This window comes from Solanum stenotomum, chromosome 4, assembly GCF_019186545.1.
Source record: "Solanum stenotomum isolate F172 chromosome 4, ASM1918654v1, whole genome shotgun sequence".
Lineage (NCBI taxonomy): Eukaryota > Viridiplantae > Streptophyta > Magnoliopsida > Solanales > Solanaceae > Solanum > Solanum stenotomum.
In genome coordinates, this window is record NC_064285.1 from 65,200,578 (window position 1) to 65,214,448 (window position 13,871).

The following is a 13,871-nucleotide window of genomic DNA, read 5'->3' on the forward strand; positions in this document are numbered from 1 at the left end:
ATATATCTAAGTTTTATTTTATGTGATTATAATAAATATATTATTATTATATTCTTCAGATGTGAATGAAATAAATTAACTTATATATAATAGCTCATAACTTACCTTATAGATATAAATTACATTACACTAATTCGATACGAGGAATTCGATTATAATATTTGATTTCTTGAATTTGTAGTGCATGTTACGTTTGGTTTTTGACTAGTTGTCTTGGTAATAACTTAGCGGTCTTTGGCCTCTACTTACTTTTAGTTTAAAAAAATCAAATTATTTAAATCTCATTATTTTATGTTTTTTTATTTATTTTATATTTATATCTTTTCATGGAGAAAGAATCTAGATAGGATACGATTTTGAATATTTATCAACATTAGGTGTTTATAGTGAACAAATGGATACATAATATATATTTAAATATATATCATTATTATTTAATTACTTAATTATAATAAATCAAATAGATTTGATGTAAATAGTGTGCGCAAATAAATTTCTACCAAACACTATTGTTAGACACTGTATGTAATAGATTTGATGTAAATATTGTGTGCAAATAAATCAAATAGTTACTAAGTGGATTCTTTAAATTTTATAATATTTTTTGGATTGATCACTTAACTAATAGTTATTAATTCAAAAAGTCGCCTTTGGATTTTCTTTGTGATATCTTAATTAATGTATTTTCAAACTTTATCACATTAAAAATTGACTTAAATCAAATTGTAAAGATGCTCTTTTAGTCTCATACGTTTTTATACCTCTTTTGACATCGATTTTGACATTGACCATTATCTATGCGTTAGTTTCAATCTGGACTAACAAATCTTTTAAATTTTGGGCGGTGACCAATAATGATGCTTGCCTTGCATCTTCATTTTATATTTTTATCAAATTAGTACCCCTCGGTCATTCCTTTATTCGATATTTTCATGCTAAAAAGCAAGACAAAATGAAGAAGAAGAAAAAAAAAAAAAAACTCCATAACAAAATACGAAACAACTTTAACAAACAATATTGAAGTTCGAAGTTTTGACAAATCGAACTTCAGACAAATTCCTAAAGTTTTCGAGTTTTAATCAAAGGGTATAATGGAAAAAATGATGTCTCTATATTAATTAGTGACTAAAGTTTAATTAATTTAAAAAATGATGGTTAAAATTTGATTATTAGAGGAGCGGAGGTTTTACCCTGTGCGCACCCAAAGGTAGTGGCTGCGGGTTTCCCTTGTCATAAAAAAAAAAAAAAAATTGATTATTAGAAGTTTAAAAAGTGACTATTTGCATGTTTCACCCAATAAAATACATGAAAATTCGAAACAGACCCTCAATTTTTTTGAACACACATGTCGTCTCTTTTCTTCTCCAGCAGTCGTAGGCATCTCTCTGTTGCTCTCAGAAGATTCAGTCTCTGCAGATTTTCTTCCATTGTTACTTGTAAAGTTCCCATTTTTACTCTTTTTCTCCTTTGAAAAACTCAAAATTTTAAGTATTTATTCTCTTGCGTTTTTTTTTTTTGTGCAGATGCTACAGAGGAAGAAAAATCAAGATTCATTCACCCCTCTTCAGTTGTTCATCCAAATGCCATTTTGGGTGAGGTAAAGATTCAATCTTTATTCTGTTTATGCTTTTTTGTTGATGAAAATCTGAAGTCTTTACCATTTATAGGTGTTTGCTGTAGTAGTAAGTTTAATTTTGCTTCATTTGTCACATTCAATCACTTTCAAATTGGGGATAGGGGAAGGGGAAATGGGGGTTGTAACAAGTTGGGAATACCCTCACCATCAAGTTGAAAGTTCACGTAGCCAACCAACTGAGCTACTAAGATTCCCTGGTATATTTCAATCACGAACTAGTTGGGATCGGTTATGCTGAGAATTGTCTTTCTTTTGACTCAATGCTGACTGTCATAATAACTGCTCTTTTGATGCAACTAATGAAAAACCAAGATTCATTAACACCTCTTAAGTTTTTCATTGAAATGCTAATGGATGATGTAAAGATTCAATCTTTATTCTGTTTATGCTTTTCTTTTGATGAGTTTCTCAAGTCTTTATCATTTATAGATGTCTGTTCAAGTAGGAAGTTTAATTTTGCTTCTTTAGTCATATAATCATGTATACTTCAATACCGAACCAGATGGGATTGGTTATATTGAGAATTGTCTTAGTTTGACTCTATGCCGACTAGGGGTGGGTCCTGAAGAATGAAAAAATCCCACATCGGTGGTTAATGAGATGTGTGGTGTCCTTATATGGACTTGGGCAATCCTCCCCGTTAGCTAGTTGAGTTAGGCCCAAGATGCATTGCTTAACGGTGGGCATAGTTTGGGCTATCTGAAATCCAAACTTTTTGGATATTTGGTTTGGATTTTTGGATTATAGATTGGACTTAGGATTTTATTTTTAAAATCCATTGATGCTGCTGATGAAAAACCACGATTCGTTCACCTGTCTTAAGTTGTTCATCCAAGTGCCATTTTGGGTGATGTAAAGATTCAATCTTTCCTCTGTTTATGCCTTTTTTTCTTGAATTTCTCAAGTCTTTGCCAGCTATATATGTTTGTTCTAGTAGCAAGTTTGATTTTGCTTCATTAGTCAAATAATCATGTATAATTCAATCTCAAACTAATTGGGACCGGTTATATTGAGAATTGTCTTAGTTTGACTCTATGCTGACTGTCATAACAACAGCCCTTTAACTTTATTCGGATTGGTACCTGCTATATTTTGCACATGGGTGTAGCTGTTTCTTTTCTTCATTACCGTAGTTTGGAATATTAGGGCACTTGATTAGGATTGGAACCTCTGGTTATATCTTTTAGGGTGTTCCTGTCAAGATAAGTAGGGAAAGTAAGGAAAATGCTTCAAACTTTTAGTTGCATAGGAATAGGTCATTGTCGTTAGCACTAGCGAATCCAAGATTTTCATTAACGGGATTAAGAATATAAAGAAGTAAATACATGAAGAAGCCAAATGGATTCAACATCTATGATATATGGATATAAAATAATTTTGACCTTGAACAATTACTTGTGACCATTCTCAAAAAAGTAAAAAAATTAACTTTTTTTTTTTATAGAATGTAGTTTTTCGACGACCCCCCTTGTGCCCCCTAGATCCACCATTAATTATCAACATTTAGTTTTTAGCTCTAGTGATTTTAATCTTTTATAACTTCTTAATTACAAGCTTAGCTAGTGAAGATTTGAGATTAGAAATGGTTAACGCTGGATCCTTCCTCCAATAACCTTTATATTCTTCACTCTTAATTTAGAATAGGTGTTGTTCTTCTCTCTACACTTTTATATATTGGAGGAATTTCTTGTGACTTCTGCTCTTGGAATTAGCAAACTTAGCTAAGAATAGAATGAAGTGGAGGTAAAAGATCCATTAGGTAATTGCACCGCAGTATAAGGTATAGCCGTATAGCCTAGTGGTCAGTGAAAACTATTGGAGACCATAGTTCAAGTCCCAACAAAGACAAAAGAAAAATACTCCTTGTGTTCCTATTTATGTGACATAGTTTGAATTGACATGGATTTTAAGAAAGAAATGAAGACTCTTGAAGCATGTGGTCTGAAAAATGTCATAGCGTCTGCTGTGTGATTATAAAAGCCTCTCGTTAAAACGTGAAGTTTCCAAAAAAATAAATTGTGTGTCATTCTTTTTGGAACAAACTAAAAAGTAAAGTGTGTCACATAAATTAGAATTGAGGGAAAGAAATCACTTACTCCCTCAAAAGAAGAGACCCATATAGGTAATTCTGATTAGTTGTGATTAAGGCTTAGTTGTTATTATTATACTTATATTAGGTACAATGTTTGCGGTGAGTCCTTTTATTCTAGTTAAAGATGTATCTTGGTGTAGAGATACTATGGCATTTACATTATTATAGTTTAAGAGAATCTCTGATTTTCCGTGCAAGTGAGTCCTTTTATTCTAGTTAAAGATGTATCTTGGTGTAGAGATACTATGGCATTTACATTACTATAGTTTAAGAGAATCTCTGATTTTCCGTGCAACACAAAATATTTATTGTTTGGGCTGTAATAAATATAGAGAAATGAATGCAAAGGATTCATATAGTCAATTCCACATCCGTGGGATTGACGTATATTTGGTTGGTTGATTGATTGATTGATCTATTTGGATGTCACATTTCTTCCTTTGACTCATTATAGCTGGTTTATTGGAGATGTTAAGGTTTATATGTTAAGGCCTTAGGTGAATTAGTATTTTGCAATTAGTTAAAGGAGCTTTTTCTTCATGTAGGGTGTTTCAATTGGTCCCTTCTGTACCATTGGGCCTTTCGCAAAGTTGGGGAGGGCTTGTCAACTGTACCCGGGAAGCCACATCTTTGGAAATACTGAACTAGGGGACAATTGCATCCTGATGACGTGAGTTAAATTTTCTTGTTGTACTTGAGTTTTACTTCCTTTCTGTTCTCTCCAGTACCGTTTAGGGTGCATATTTTAAGCAGTGGTGCTGTAATTGGAGATGATCTTCCTGGTCAGACAGTCGTCGGGAGAAATAATGTTTTTGGGCATCATGCTGTAATTGGTGTCAAGTGCCAGGACATGAAATATAAGGTCAGTATCCTGGTATTAAACTCATTACTGAAAAAAGTTAAAAAGAAATTTGAAAAACATCTTGATAGTGTTGACACTAAATTTATTCAATACTGTTCTATCACATCATATAGATTTAAAAGTGTGCTGCCGCCGAATTGAGAATCATTTTTGTTTGGCTTATGAGCTCGAAGTTGTCTCCATCAGTTCGATGATCTGTCTGTTCATCATGATCACTCTTTCCCTCACCCTCACATTTAAGTAGGTGGTGCTTATTTGAAAATGCAAATAACTGTTATCTTGTTTGTAATTTTTGACTATTTCAGTTTGGGAATGAGTGCTTTCTCGAGATTGGTGACAATAATGAAATCAGGGAACATGTATCCATCCATCGATCTTCAACTCCAAGTGATAAAACCGTATGAAACTAGCTCGTTAGTTTTTCTGTAGTGCAGAAAGTTATAAATTTTAGTACATAGTTATCTTTAACGAGCTTACATAAACAGGTTATTGGTGATAATAATCTTATTATGGGCTCTTGCCATATAGCTCATGACTGCAAAGTGGGCAACAACAATATTTTGGCGAACAGTACACTTCTTGCAGGTCATGTTGTGGTGGAGGTGATAGACTATTCCACTTTCGTCATTTTCGTGAAGCATGACCTATTCTGGAAAAATCAAATCGAACTGATAGATGATGGTTTAAATTCTTCTCATACAGGACTATGCTCACACTGCTGGAGGTATTGTAGTTCATCAATTTTGCCGTATTGGTTCGTATTCTTTCATTGGTGGTGGTTCAGTGGTGAGATTCTTTCCTAATTCAAATTAGTTGCTGTCTTTTAGTTTTTCGAAAGACTCAGCCTTCCTCTCATGATAAACTAAGATATCAACAGTTTCATAGTTTGGTGTTCTTCCTGATGTAAACATAAGTTAAGTTAGCAAAGCATCTATAACTGCTAGACGCTTAAAGTTCTTTGTAATTTGCATCTCATAAAAGCTTAGCTTTGAACTGCTTACGTTAAGTTGAATATCATCAAATTATTTCATCTGCATTTCTAAGATTAGAAGCACATATATTCTTGTACTGCAGCGCGCTAACTGCGATATTTGAGATCACATACGTGTTTCCTTTTTGGGATCTCAATTTTTTTGTCCTCCAGGTTTCTCAAGATGTTCCAAAGTACATAATTGTCTCAGGGGAAAGAGCTGAGCTTCGTGGGTTGAATCTTGAAGGCTTAAGACGTCGTGGATTCTCCGCTGTGGAGGTTTGTTTCATTCTAACAAAAATTACCCTATGTTTCTAGCAAATAGATGTAGGAAGTTCAATTTTGATAAGCAATTTGGTCTGTGTCTCAGTGGCTAAAAGCCCATATCGTGTTTTTTTCACGTGTTATTCCTCTGTTGTAACATTTGCTATGACTTGTTTTTCTACTTTCTACTTGGTAGTGTTTTAATCAATAAGAAAAAAATAATTATGTTCTGTGCTGTTCATTCTGGAGAAAAGACATGCTGCTGCATATATTGGACATATACTAAGTAATAATATCCCAATGAGAAAAAAAATCTATATAGACTCTAAAGAAAGCCATATGAGACATTGCATAATCTGGTAAACTGAAACATGTGGTGTGGATTAGGTGTAAGTCACAAGTTCGAACCATGTCGCGGACAAAACTTGGTATTTATGTTAGGAGGAAGGTAGGGGGCGGGTGTGGGCCATACTTCCCAGAGTTCTGAACCTGTGCACCAACTGGAGTTGAGCAAGAAGCCTACAGGGGGTTGCTCTGATATCAAAAAAGAAAATTGTAGATACCTGCAAGGGTGGCCGAGTTGGTTGAGCAGGGATCTCCCAAATGGGGGTCTCAGCTTCGAAACCCTGCATGCTTTCTCAGTCGAGCTAATCGTACGAGTCTTGCCTAGTGCGGTTTGTGCACTATTACACTCGAGCGGGATTTACCCTATGCACACCCGAAGGATAAAGGCTGTGGGTTCCCTTGTCATAAAAAAAAATGTAGACCTTTTTTCCTTTTTCCATTACAAGCTATTAAAAGATTGATGTGCTATCAGTTTCAATATATTAAATTGCTATAATTTTGTCCATAACTTTTATATCTCTGATTTTAGTTTTAAATTTTTCTTGCAAGTATCCAGATTAAGAGCCTGAGAGCAGCTTATAGAAAGATATTTATGCCCACTGATACGAGCTCCGGGAATATTGAAGATCGACTATCTCAAGTGGTATTGAGTTGCTTTGAACTTTTCGATTAGTAATAGCTCTCTTCTAAAATGATGTAAAAGGACACCGTATTTTCAGGAGCAGCACGAAGACCTCGGTCTATTTCCAGCTGTCAGTTCCATGGTTCAGTCAATACGTGATTCTTTTGCTGAAAATCGCCGTGGAATTTGCAAATTTAGAAGCTGGAGCGGGTCTTAGCATCTCTTCTTCGTAAGTCTTCTCGTTGTTTTATTTCCCATATGCCGTCCTAAAAAGTATACCTTGAGCAAGTCCTTTCTATTAGAATTAAGACCACTATTCGTATGTTGACTGCAAAATGGTAATTCGTTTTACTGAATACTTGGTTCATAGTACTCACCGAGGGTCTATCAGAAACAAGTCAAACAACCTCTCTACCCACAGTAGGGGTAGGGGAAAGGTCTGCGTACATCTTACCCTCCCCAGTTCCCACTTGTGGGATTACACACCAGCTATGTTGTTGTTGTTGTATTATCTAAACTCATTGGATACGTTGCGAAAATTCATAACTGTTTTTGCAGTTAAGAAGACTGAGCTTCACCTCCATCATGGTCTTCTGATCTCATACCCTGACAAAGTTGAAACAAGCAACGATATCCTGCCCGTCTTATGAAAGTTTTAGTAAGGTGAACATCGCTGCACTAGGATCGTCCTTATTCATGCTTTCAGCTCGTTATGGAGGAGTAACGAACTGAGAAGAAGTTCCAGATTGAATGGACTATAATGAAGTTCATCATCTCATAGGTTTGTATATCTCAACACTGCATTTTTTCCAGAATCTCGTGGTTGATGGTAGTAGTTCGTTGACCTGTTCTTCCTCTCCGCGAACAACTGTAGTGTCCCTTGCTCTCTATGTCGTGGTGATATCGACAACAGAAGCTGCTAATTGATTCAAGCAGCCATATCGCGTGTTCATCGCCTTGTAATTATATGTAGAGAGAGCAACATTTGCAACACATCCCTTTCTCAGTTACTCTATACCTGTTATTCTTCACTAAGGTAAAGAGTTAAATTCTTGTGATGAATACTCCTCTTCTTCCGTTTCAATTTGTTTGTCTAGTTTTGATTTGACACAGAGTTCAAGAAAGTAAAGCAGATTTTTGAATCTCGTGATCTTGAACTAATAGATACGTAGAATGCATTAGAATGTACTTAAATCTTATGGTCCTGAATATGTCACGTGGAAAGTTAGAATAATAGACAAAAATAACAAATAAGACAAATAAATTAAAACGGTGAAAGTATGATATTGTATCTCCAACTTGTGATGTGCTAAAGATATTTCAGCCGGAAAGAATTAGGCAGAGAGATATATTTGTTTATTTTGTTCTTGAAAATGAAGATTCTTCAAGGGACAACAATGCCACATCATATTGGGGGGTGGGGTTGGAAGTACAATAATGATAAATTTTGTTTTTTCACTAGTGTTGGTTATTGTTTTAGAATCTCGATTAATTTATATTTACTTAGCGTAGAACTTGAAAATGCATGCTTTTTACCTATCCTTCTCTTCCTCCATTTTTAGAATTCAGACTCGAGATTTCTGATACATAAATACTTTTCAATATGGATAGAGACAAATCCCCTTTATAAAAAAAAACTAAGATTTTTTTGTCAGATTTTATTAAGAAAGATATTGTATCTTTTGTTGAAGTTCTCATCCCATTTGCAACAAAGTACTAGTACTACCAAAAAAATATTCCACAAGTATAATCCAATCTAGAAAAATCATAGGCTATTTTAAAAAAAATTCAGAAATAGCAAGTGGTTCTATAAATTTGAATTTGCTATTATGAGAAATATATATTAAATAAGTTGAAAAATATCTTATATCTTGGTTGACATGTTAAGTTGTTTTCTTCGAAAAGAAATAGATTGAGTCGTGTAACGGCCATAAAGAAATATACAGAAATAAATTTATTATTCATCGAGTTTTAAACTGTACATCATATGACTTTCAAGATTTCTAAATCATGATAAAAAGAATATTACATGTCTGAATTTAATAATTGACTCTTTATACACATATTCCAATTTCCAACTCTTTGCTAGAAACTAATTTCATGAATTTTGTACATATATTGGACTTATTACCACCCACCCCACAATATAAAAAATAAAAAAGAGGAAAGAGGTCTTTATTTATGCAATGTTCAAAAAGCCATTGATAAATCAACATCAAAAAATTTCCAAATATTTTCGACAAGATAACCTTATTGACCATTTCCTTTTTCAACAATTAATAATAGAGAGTTTAGTGCATATAACTATAGTAAGTTATAATCCTTACATAACATAGTCAGAAATTCTACTAAAGAGACTAATTTATTTTAAAGTTATTTTTGTTTAAGCTATATGTCATAAATTTAAGTCGTGAAAGTAATCACTAATGTTTTGTACTAATAAGTTACGTTTATCAGCACCCCTTAAGGTATGACTCTTTTTCAATCTCTGAGTGAACGTGAAATACTTTGTGCAGAGACCTTTGATCATTATTTGCCTATAATAATTCCATCTTCTTTTAATTCTGTCGTTTGTAGAATCACAAAAAAGTTGTTGCTTTCTACTCTAAAAACCCCAACTTGGATAATATATCCAACCAACCAAAAACATTAATGTCCATCCAATCATCTTTTCTTGGCTATTTTCATAAAACCCTACCTTGTACTATACAACACATCATCATCATATAATTTTTATTTTATTTTTTGAAAAAAAATAAATAGTTCTTGATATATATATAACCCTCTTCTCTTCCTCCCATTTCAACAACCAAAAAAAAAATTAAAAAATTGTGAAACTAACCCTTTTTTGTGTATGTGAATATGGGGAGAAAGTGTTCACATTGTGGCTATATTGGTCATAATTCAAGAACTTGTAGCACTTTGAAATGTGCTATTAGTGGTAATAATATTATTGGTGGATTAAGGCTTTTTGGAGTGCAACTTGATATTTCTAATTCTTGTTTTTCTAGTCATAATAATAATAATTTGAAGAAAAGTTTTAGTTTGGATTGTTTGTCTTTAACAAATAGCCACTTATTCTCATCTTCTTCTCCATCTCTTAATGAAAGTTGGGAAAAAAGTAGTACTACTTCTATTGATAATAATGGTTATCTCTCTGATGGTACTCTTGTAGGTTGTGTTGGTGAAAAGAAGAAAGGTATGTAATTTAATTCATGTATACTTATTGTACACACACATTTCTAGTATGTTTTAATGTACAATAATAATGGTTTATATTTGCAAATTTGGTTCACTTTATGGTCTAATCCAAAATGTTTGGCCTTTTTTTTGTGTGTGTGTGTGGTGGGTGGTGGGGGTGTGGTGGGTGGTAAATCATCTTCTTGACTCATGGTTCTTTCTTATTTGCATGTTGTCATCACTAGAACACACATTTTTTATGTATCGTGAGAATTCATCATGAATTGACTAGTTAGCTTTTATGTTGATTGTCAGCCAACTACGACCCCCACCACCACCCCTACCCCTATCACTACCACCAACAACGACCTAGCCTAAAATCGACAATATGAACTACTAAAAATTATGAATTTTAGTGATAGATTATGTAGCTAAATATCAAAATTCATTGCTAGTCTTATTTATCAACGGATTATCAACAAGTTATGTTAGCTATTAACTATAACTATAGCTAATTTCATTTGTTTTTTTTTTGTGTGTATAATGAACATTTTCACATTAAACTAAGATGAGCTTAAATGAGACATATTAAACAGTAAAAATTCATATAATCGACCTACCTAACTTGAGTGGAATTGAGTTGTAGTTGGTGTAGTACATAAACATGTAGAATCTTTCTTATGAGTACACAACTTCAACTATATTGGTCTAATTGTAACTTATATATGAAGGGGTTATACCATTGTTAAGGTTAATATATCCAATAGAAAATATTCTATTAAGTAACATATGTTTATATTGGATGAATTAGGTGTTCCATGGACAGAAGAGGAACATAGAAGATTCTTAAATGGACTTGAAAAGTTAGGTAAAGGAGATTGGAGAGGAATTTCAAGAAATTTTGTGACAACAAGGACTCCAACTCAAGTTGCAAGTCATGCTCAAAAATATTTTCTAAGACAATCAAGTCTCAACAAAAAGAAAAGACGTTCAAGTCTTTTTGATATGGTAAATATATTATTTTTGGATTATTGATACACCTAAAATTAGATATGAACTTCGTCGCTAATTTGTTAGTTTTAATACTAATAGAATTATTTGATAATTTGTTGCTAAATAGAATGAAGAATAAATTTTACTGTTTAGCTATAGAATATGTCTGTAGTTAACTCTTGCTTTTTAGTAGTGAATTTGCTTAAGTAGAAATTTTGAGGTATTATATCCATAGGAAGTAAGCAATGTTGTTCGGATCTTTCAAATATATTGTCATACACCAATGGTGCAGCCAACTTTGTCCTAAGTGGTGTCTTCAACTTGAAAAATTACATTGCGTAAATAGGAAAAAAAAATTAAATGGATATATACTTTCGTGTGTTTACTATTTTATATTTTAACTCTTTTTAGTGAAAAATTTGACTTCACTACTATCACACACATGTAGCACTACTAAAACAAGTAAATTTTCAATGACTCATCGAGCCAATTCCCAACGAACACATGTTCTTTTAGTAGCATCTGATCGTAGAATATGAATGCATTTAGAGGATCGAACAAGGGTACATCTTGATTTTTGAAGAATCTGAGCAACATGATTATCTTATAATTGACCTGATTATGTAAATATATTTTTTGATATACAATTAATTAATAACTCTTTTTTGTTAACATGATATAGGCAAGGAGCAACAACAAATATGTAGATTTTGGTCATAATTGCCAAGAAGATGGTCAAGAAATTACAAGATCATCTCCATTAGATCTAAATTCATTTGGAGAAAAGTGTGAAAATTCTATTTGGAGTTATGGATCACAAAATTCTCATCACAATAAAGTTCCAAATAAGTCCATTTCTTCAAATGGAACTCTTGATTTGGAGCTAAGTCTTTCATCTCCAAGAAATAATATTGTGGAAAAAAATAATTCATCATCCTCCAAAACTACTTTCATGAATATTGGACCAATTAGAGTTACCTAGCTTGTACTAATTAAAGTCCTTGTTTAGTTAAAAGTGACTTTACTATTAGAGTTTTTAAGTGATTAATTAATTAGCACCACTATATGTATTGTTTCTTCTTTTCTTTCTTTTTCCAAGGTAAAAAAAAAATTACAACATTATAAATCCACTTATAATATAGAATTCACTTCTATTCTCCATCAACTTCAATCTTTTGCTAATTAGAATCTTGTTCTGACTCTTCAAAAATATTACCGTATTCATGTCAGATCTTTTATAAATACACTATTTTTGAAAGATCCGATACACATTCCTCAATGTTTTGAAGAATCCGAGCAACATAAATTAGAACAAAGTACTTCATGAAGATTTCTTTCCTAATGTTTCCTCTATCTCAAAATAAGAGTAGTCAGCTTTAATTAAAAAAAATATATTATTCCAATAAATAAGTGCCGCTTTAGGAATTCAAGATAAAAATTAGTAATCATTTCCAACTAAAGCCAGTAGATTTAGAATATTAAATGACTAATTATTTAATACTTTTCAAGTCTGCTATTATGTGATATCTCCGAATAAGATATACTTGGATTTTTTGGGGTTAACTTTTACCTACAAAAAGGGTCCATCACCACTATTACTCCAAATTTAATAGGACAAAAGAACTAGAGAAACACCAAAAGAGAAAAAAAATCTTATTTAATAATCACGATATTCTGATTAATTTGTTTGCATCTCGATTAATTTTATGAAGTTTTTATTATCTTTCATGGTCGAATAATTCTACAACAACAATAAGGTATTCAATATAATTCCACAAATAAAAATTGAGAAAGATAAAATATGATGTAATTATTTTAGATAGATCTTCTACTATCGTCGAATAATTCTGTCCACAAATATTTGATGAGTTGATAAAATGAAAACTACATTCTTGAAACGTGTTTAAATTGGAATCAATAAATAATTGTACCTTCATTCATATAAATCCACCTAAAAATAGAGACAAGTAATTTGACATTACTTGACAATATAATGGTCATTGGACCACTATAATAACTTTAGAAAATTTTGGATGATGAATCATACATATATATATTTTTTTGACGAATCATATTTGTCTCCTTTGAACTTAAGTATTTTAACTAGTTAGTGAAAATAAACATATGAACCATATTCAAAGACTTGTCGGTTGTTCAACCTAGCTAGCTCATGGCTCGTAATCCGAGGCGTATTCATAATTTGAAAGTTCTGAATTATTGAAGAAGATCAATTAGATCAACTTTGAGCTTCAGTTCGGGTTATCTTCTTAAGTTGTATGACAAATAGATTGAACTATAGAGTTCTGAATAAAGTTTGTGTTCGTGCTCTCTCTTTATACACGCTTATTTCCTTGCTTCTTTGAAAATTATATAAATTCGTGGTAGAGTCAAGATTTTTACTTAAAAATTAAATCATGAAAACATAAATATTTGAAGAAGACATTAGAAAGATTCCACATCTACTATCAATATATTACAACATAATTTTAACCTTAATATATCTTAGGTGTAATTTGAACCTCTTTGCGTCTACCTAACTTTGATCCACCCATGAGCATAATATGTATTGTTTTATTGATCTGTTCAAATTTTATATAGCGCATATTGATCAAATATATAATTCAACTGTGGCAAATCTAAGTAAATTAATATTAGATTAAAATTTAAAAGTATTATTGTATAAATTAAATTGTTCCAACCGTGACATCCATTATCTTCTTCTCCACCTTCTTAGCTATGGTCTCATCTTTGTCGTGACATCGATATCTCCAACTTAAAAAGGTAGAGTTTAGGGTTTTAAAGAAGTCAACTAAAATATATTTTTAAAAAATTAAAGAATCATTATATATATTAGGTGGACAAAAATATTATGGACAATGCTCCTAAAAGCATTTTTAGACAAATATT

General features: G+C 32.1%; 2 protein-coding genes across 4 annotated transcripts; both read left to right on the forward strand.

Moving 5' to 3' along the window:
• The first annotated feature begins 1,315 nt into the window (after positions 1–1,315).
• LOC125863209 (probable acyl-[acyl-carrier-protein]--UDP-N-acetylglucosamine O-acyltransferase, mitochondrial) lies at positions 1,316–7,853 on the forward strand. 3 transcript variants are annotated; one of them, XM_049543378.1, is made up of 11 exons: positions 1,316–1,436; positions 1,524–1,597; positions 4,274–4,398; positions 4,482–4,590; positions 4,896–4,988; positions 5,076–5,192; positions 5,293–5,376; positions 5,735–5,839; positions 6,726–6,812; positions 6,889–7,020; positions 7,350–7,853. In XM_049543378.1, exons 1-10 carry the CDS (start codon positions 1,346–1,348, stop codon positions 7,006–7,008), a joined length of 1,005 nt encoding a protein of 334 aa, XP_049399335.1. In that variant the 5' UTR covers positions 1,316–1,345; the 3' UTR covers positions 7,009–7,020; positions 7,350–7,853. The 3 variants fall into 3 exon arrangements, with proteins under 3 accessions (XP_049399335.1, XP_049399336.1, XP_049399337.1); XM_049543379.1 differs by having other exon boundaries at positions 7,407–7,853; XM_049543380.1 differs by having other exon boundaries at positions 7,605–7,853.
• A 1,691-nt stretch (positions 7,854–9,544) lies between these two features.
• LOC125862961 (transcription factor MYBS3) lies at positions 9,545–11,671 on the forward strand. Its single transcript, XM_049543091.1, is given in 4 exon segments — positions 9,545–9,990; positions 10,783–10,952; positions 10,954–10,979; positions 11,647–11,671. Coding segments are annotated over 4 exon segments (558 nt in total). The 5' UTR covers positions 9,545–9,653.
• Positions 11,672–13,871: the final 2,200 nt, after the last annotated feature.

Coding starts and splice junctions, on each gene's coding strand:
- LOC125863209 (XM_049543378.1), top strand. CDS start 1,346: ATGTCGTCTCTTTTCTTCTCCAGCAGTCGTAGGCATCTCTCTGTTGCT. Junction 4,399..4,481: donor GACAATTGCATCCTGATGAC/GTGAGTTAAATT, acceptor TATTTTAAGCAG/TGGTGCTGTAATTGGAGATG. Junction 5,193..5,292: donor CAGGTCATGTTGTGGTGGAG/GTGATAGACTAT, acceptor CTTCTCATACAG/GACTATGCTCACACTGCTGG.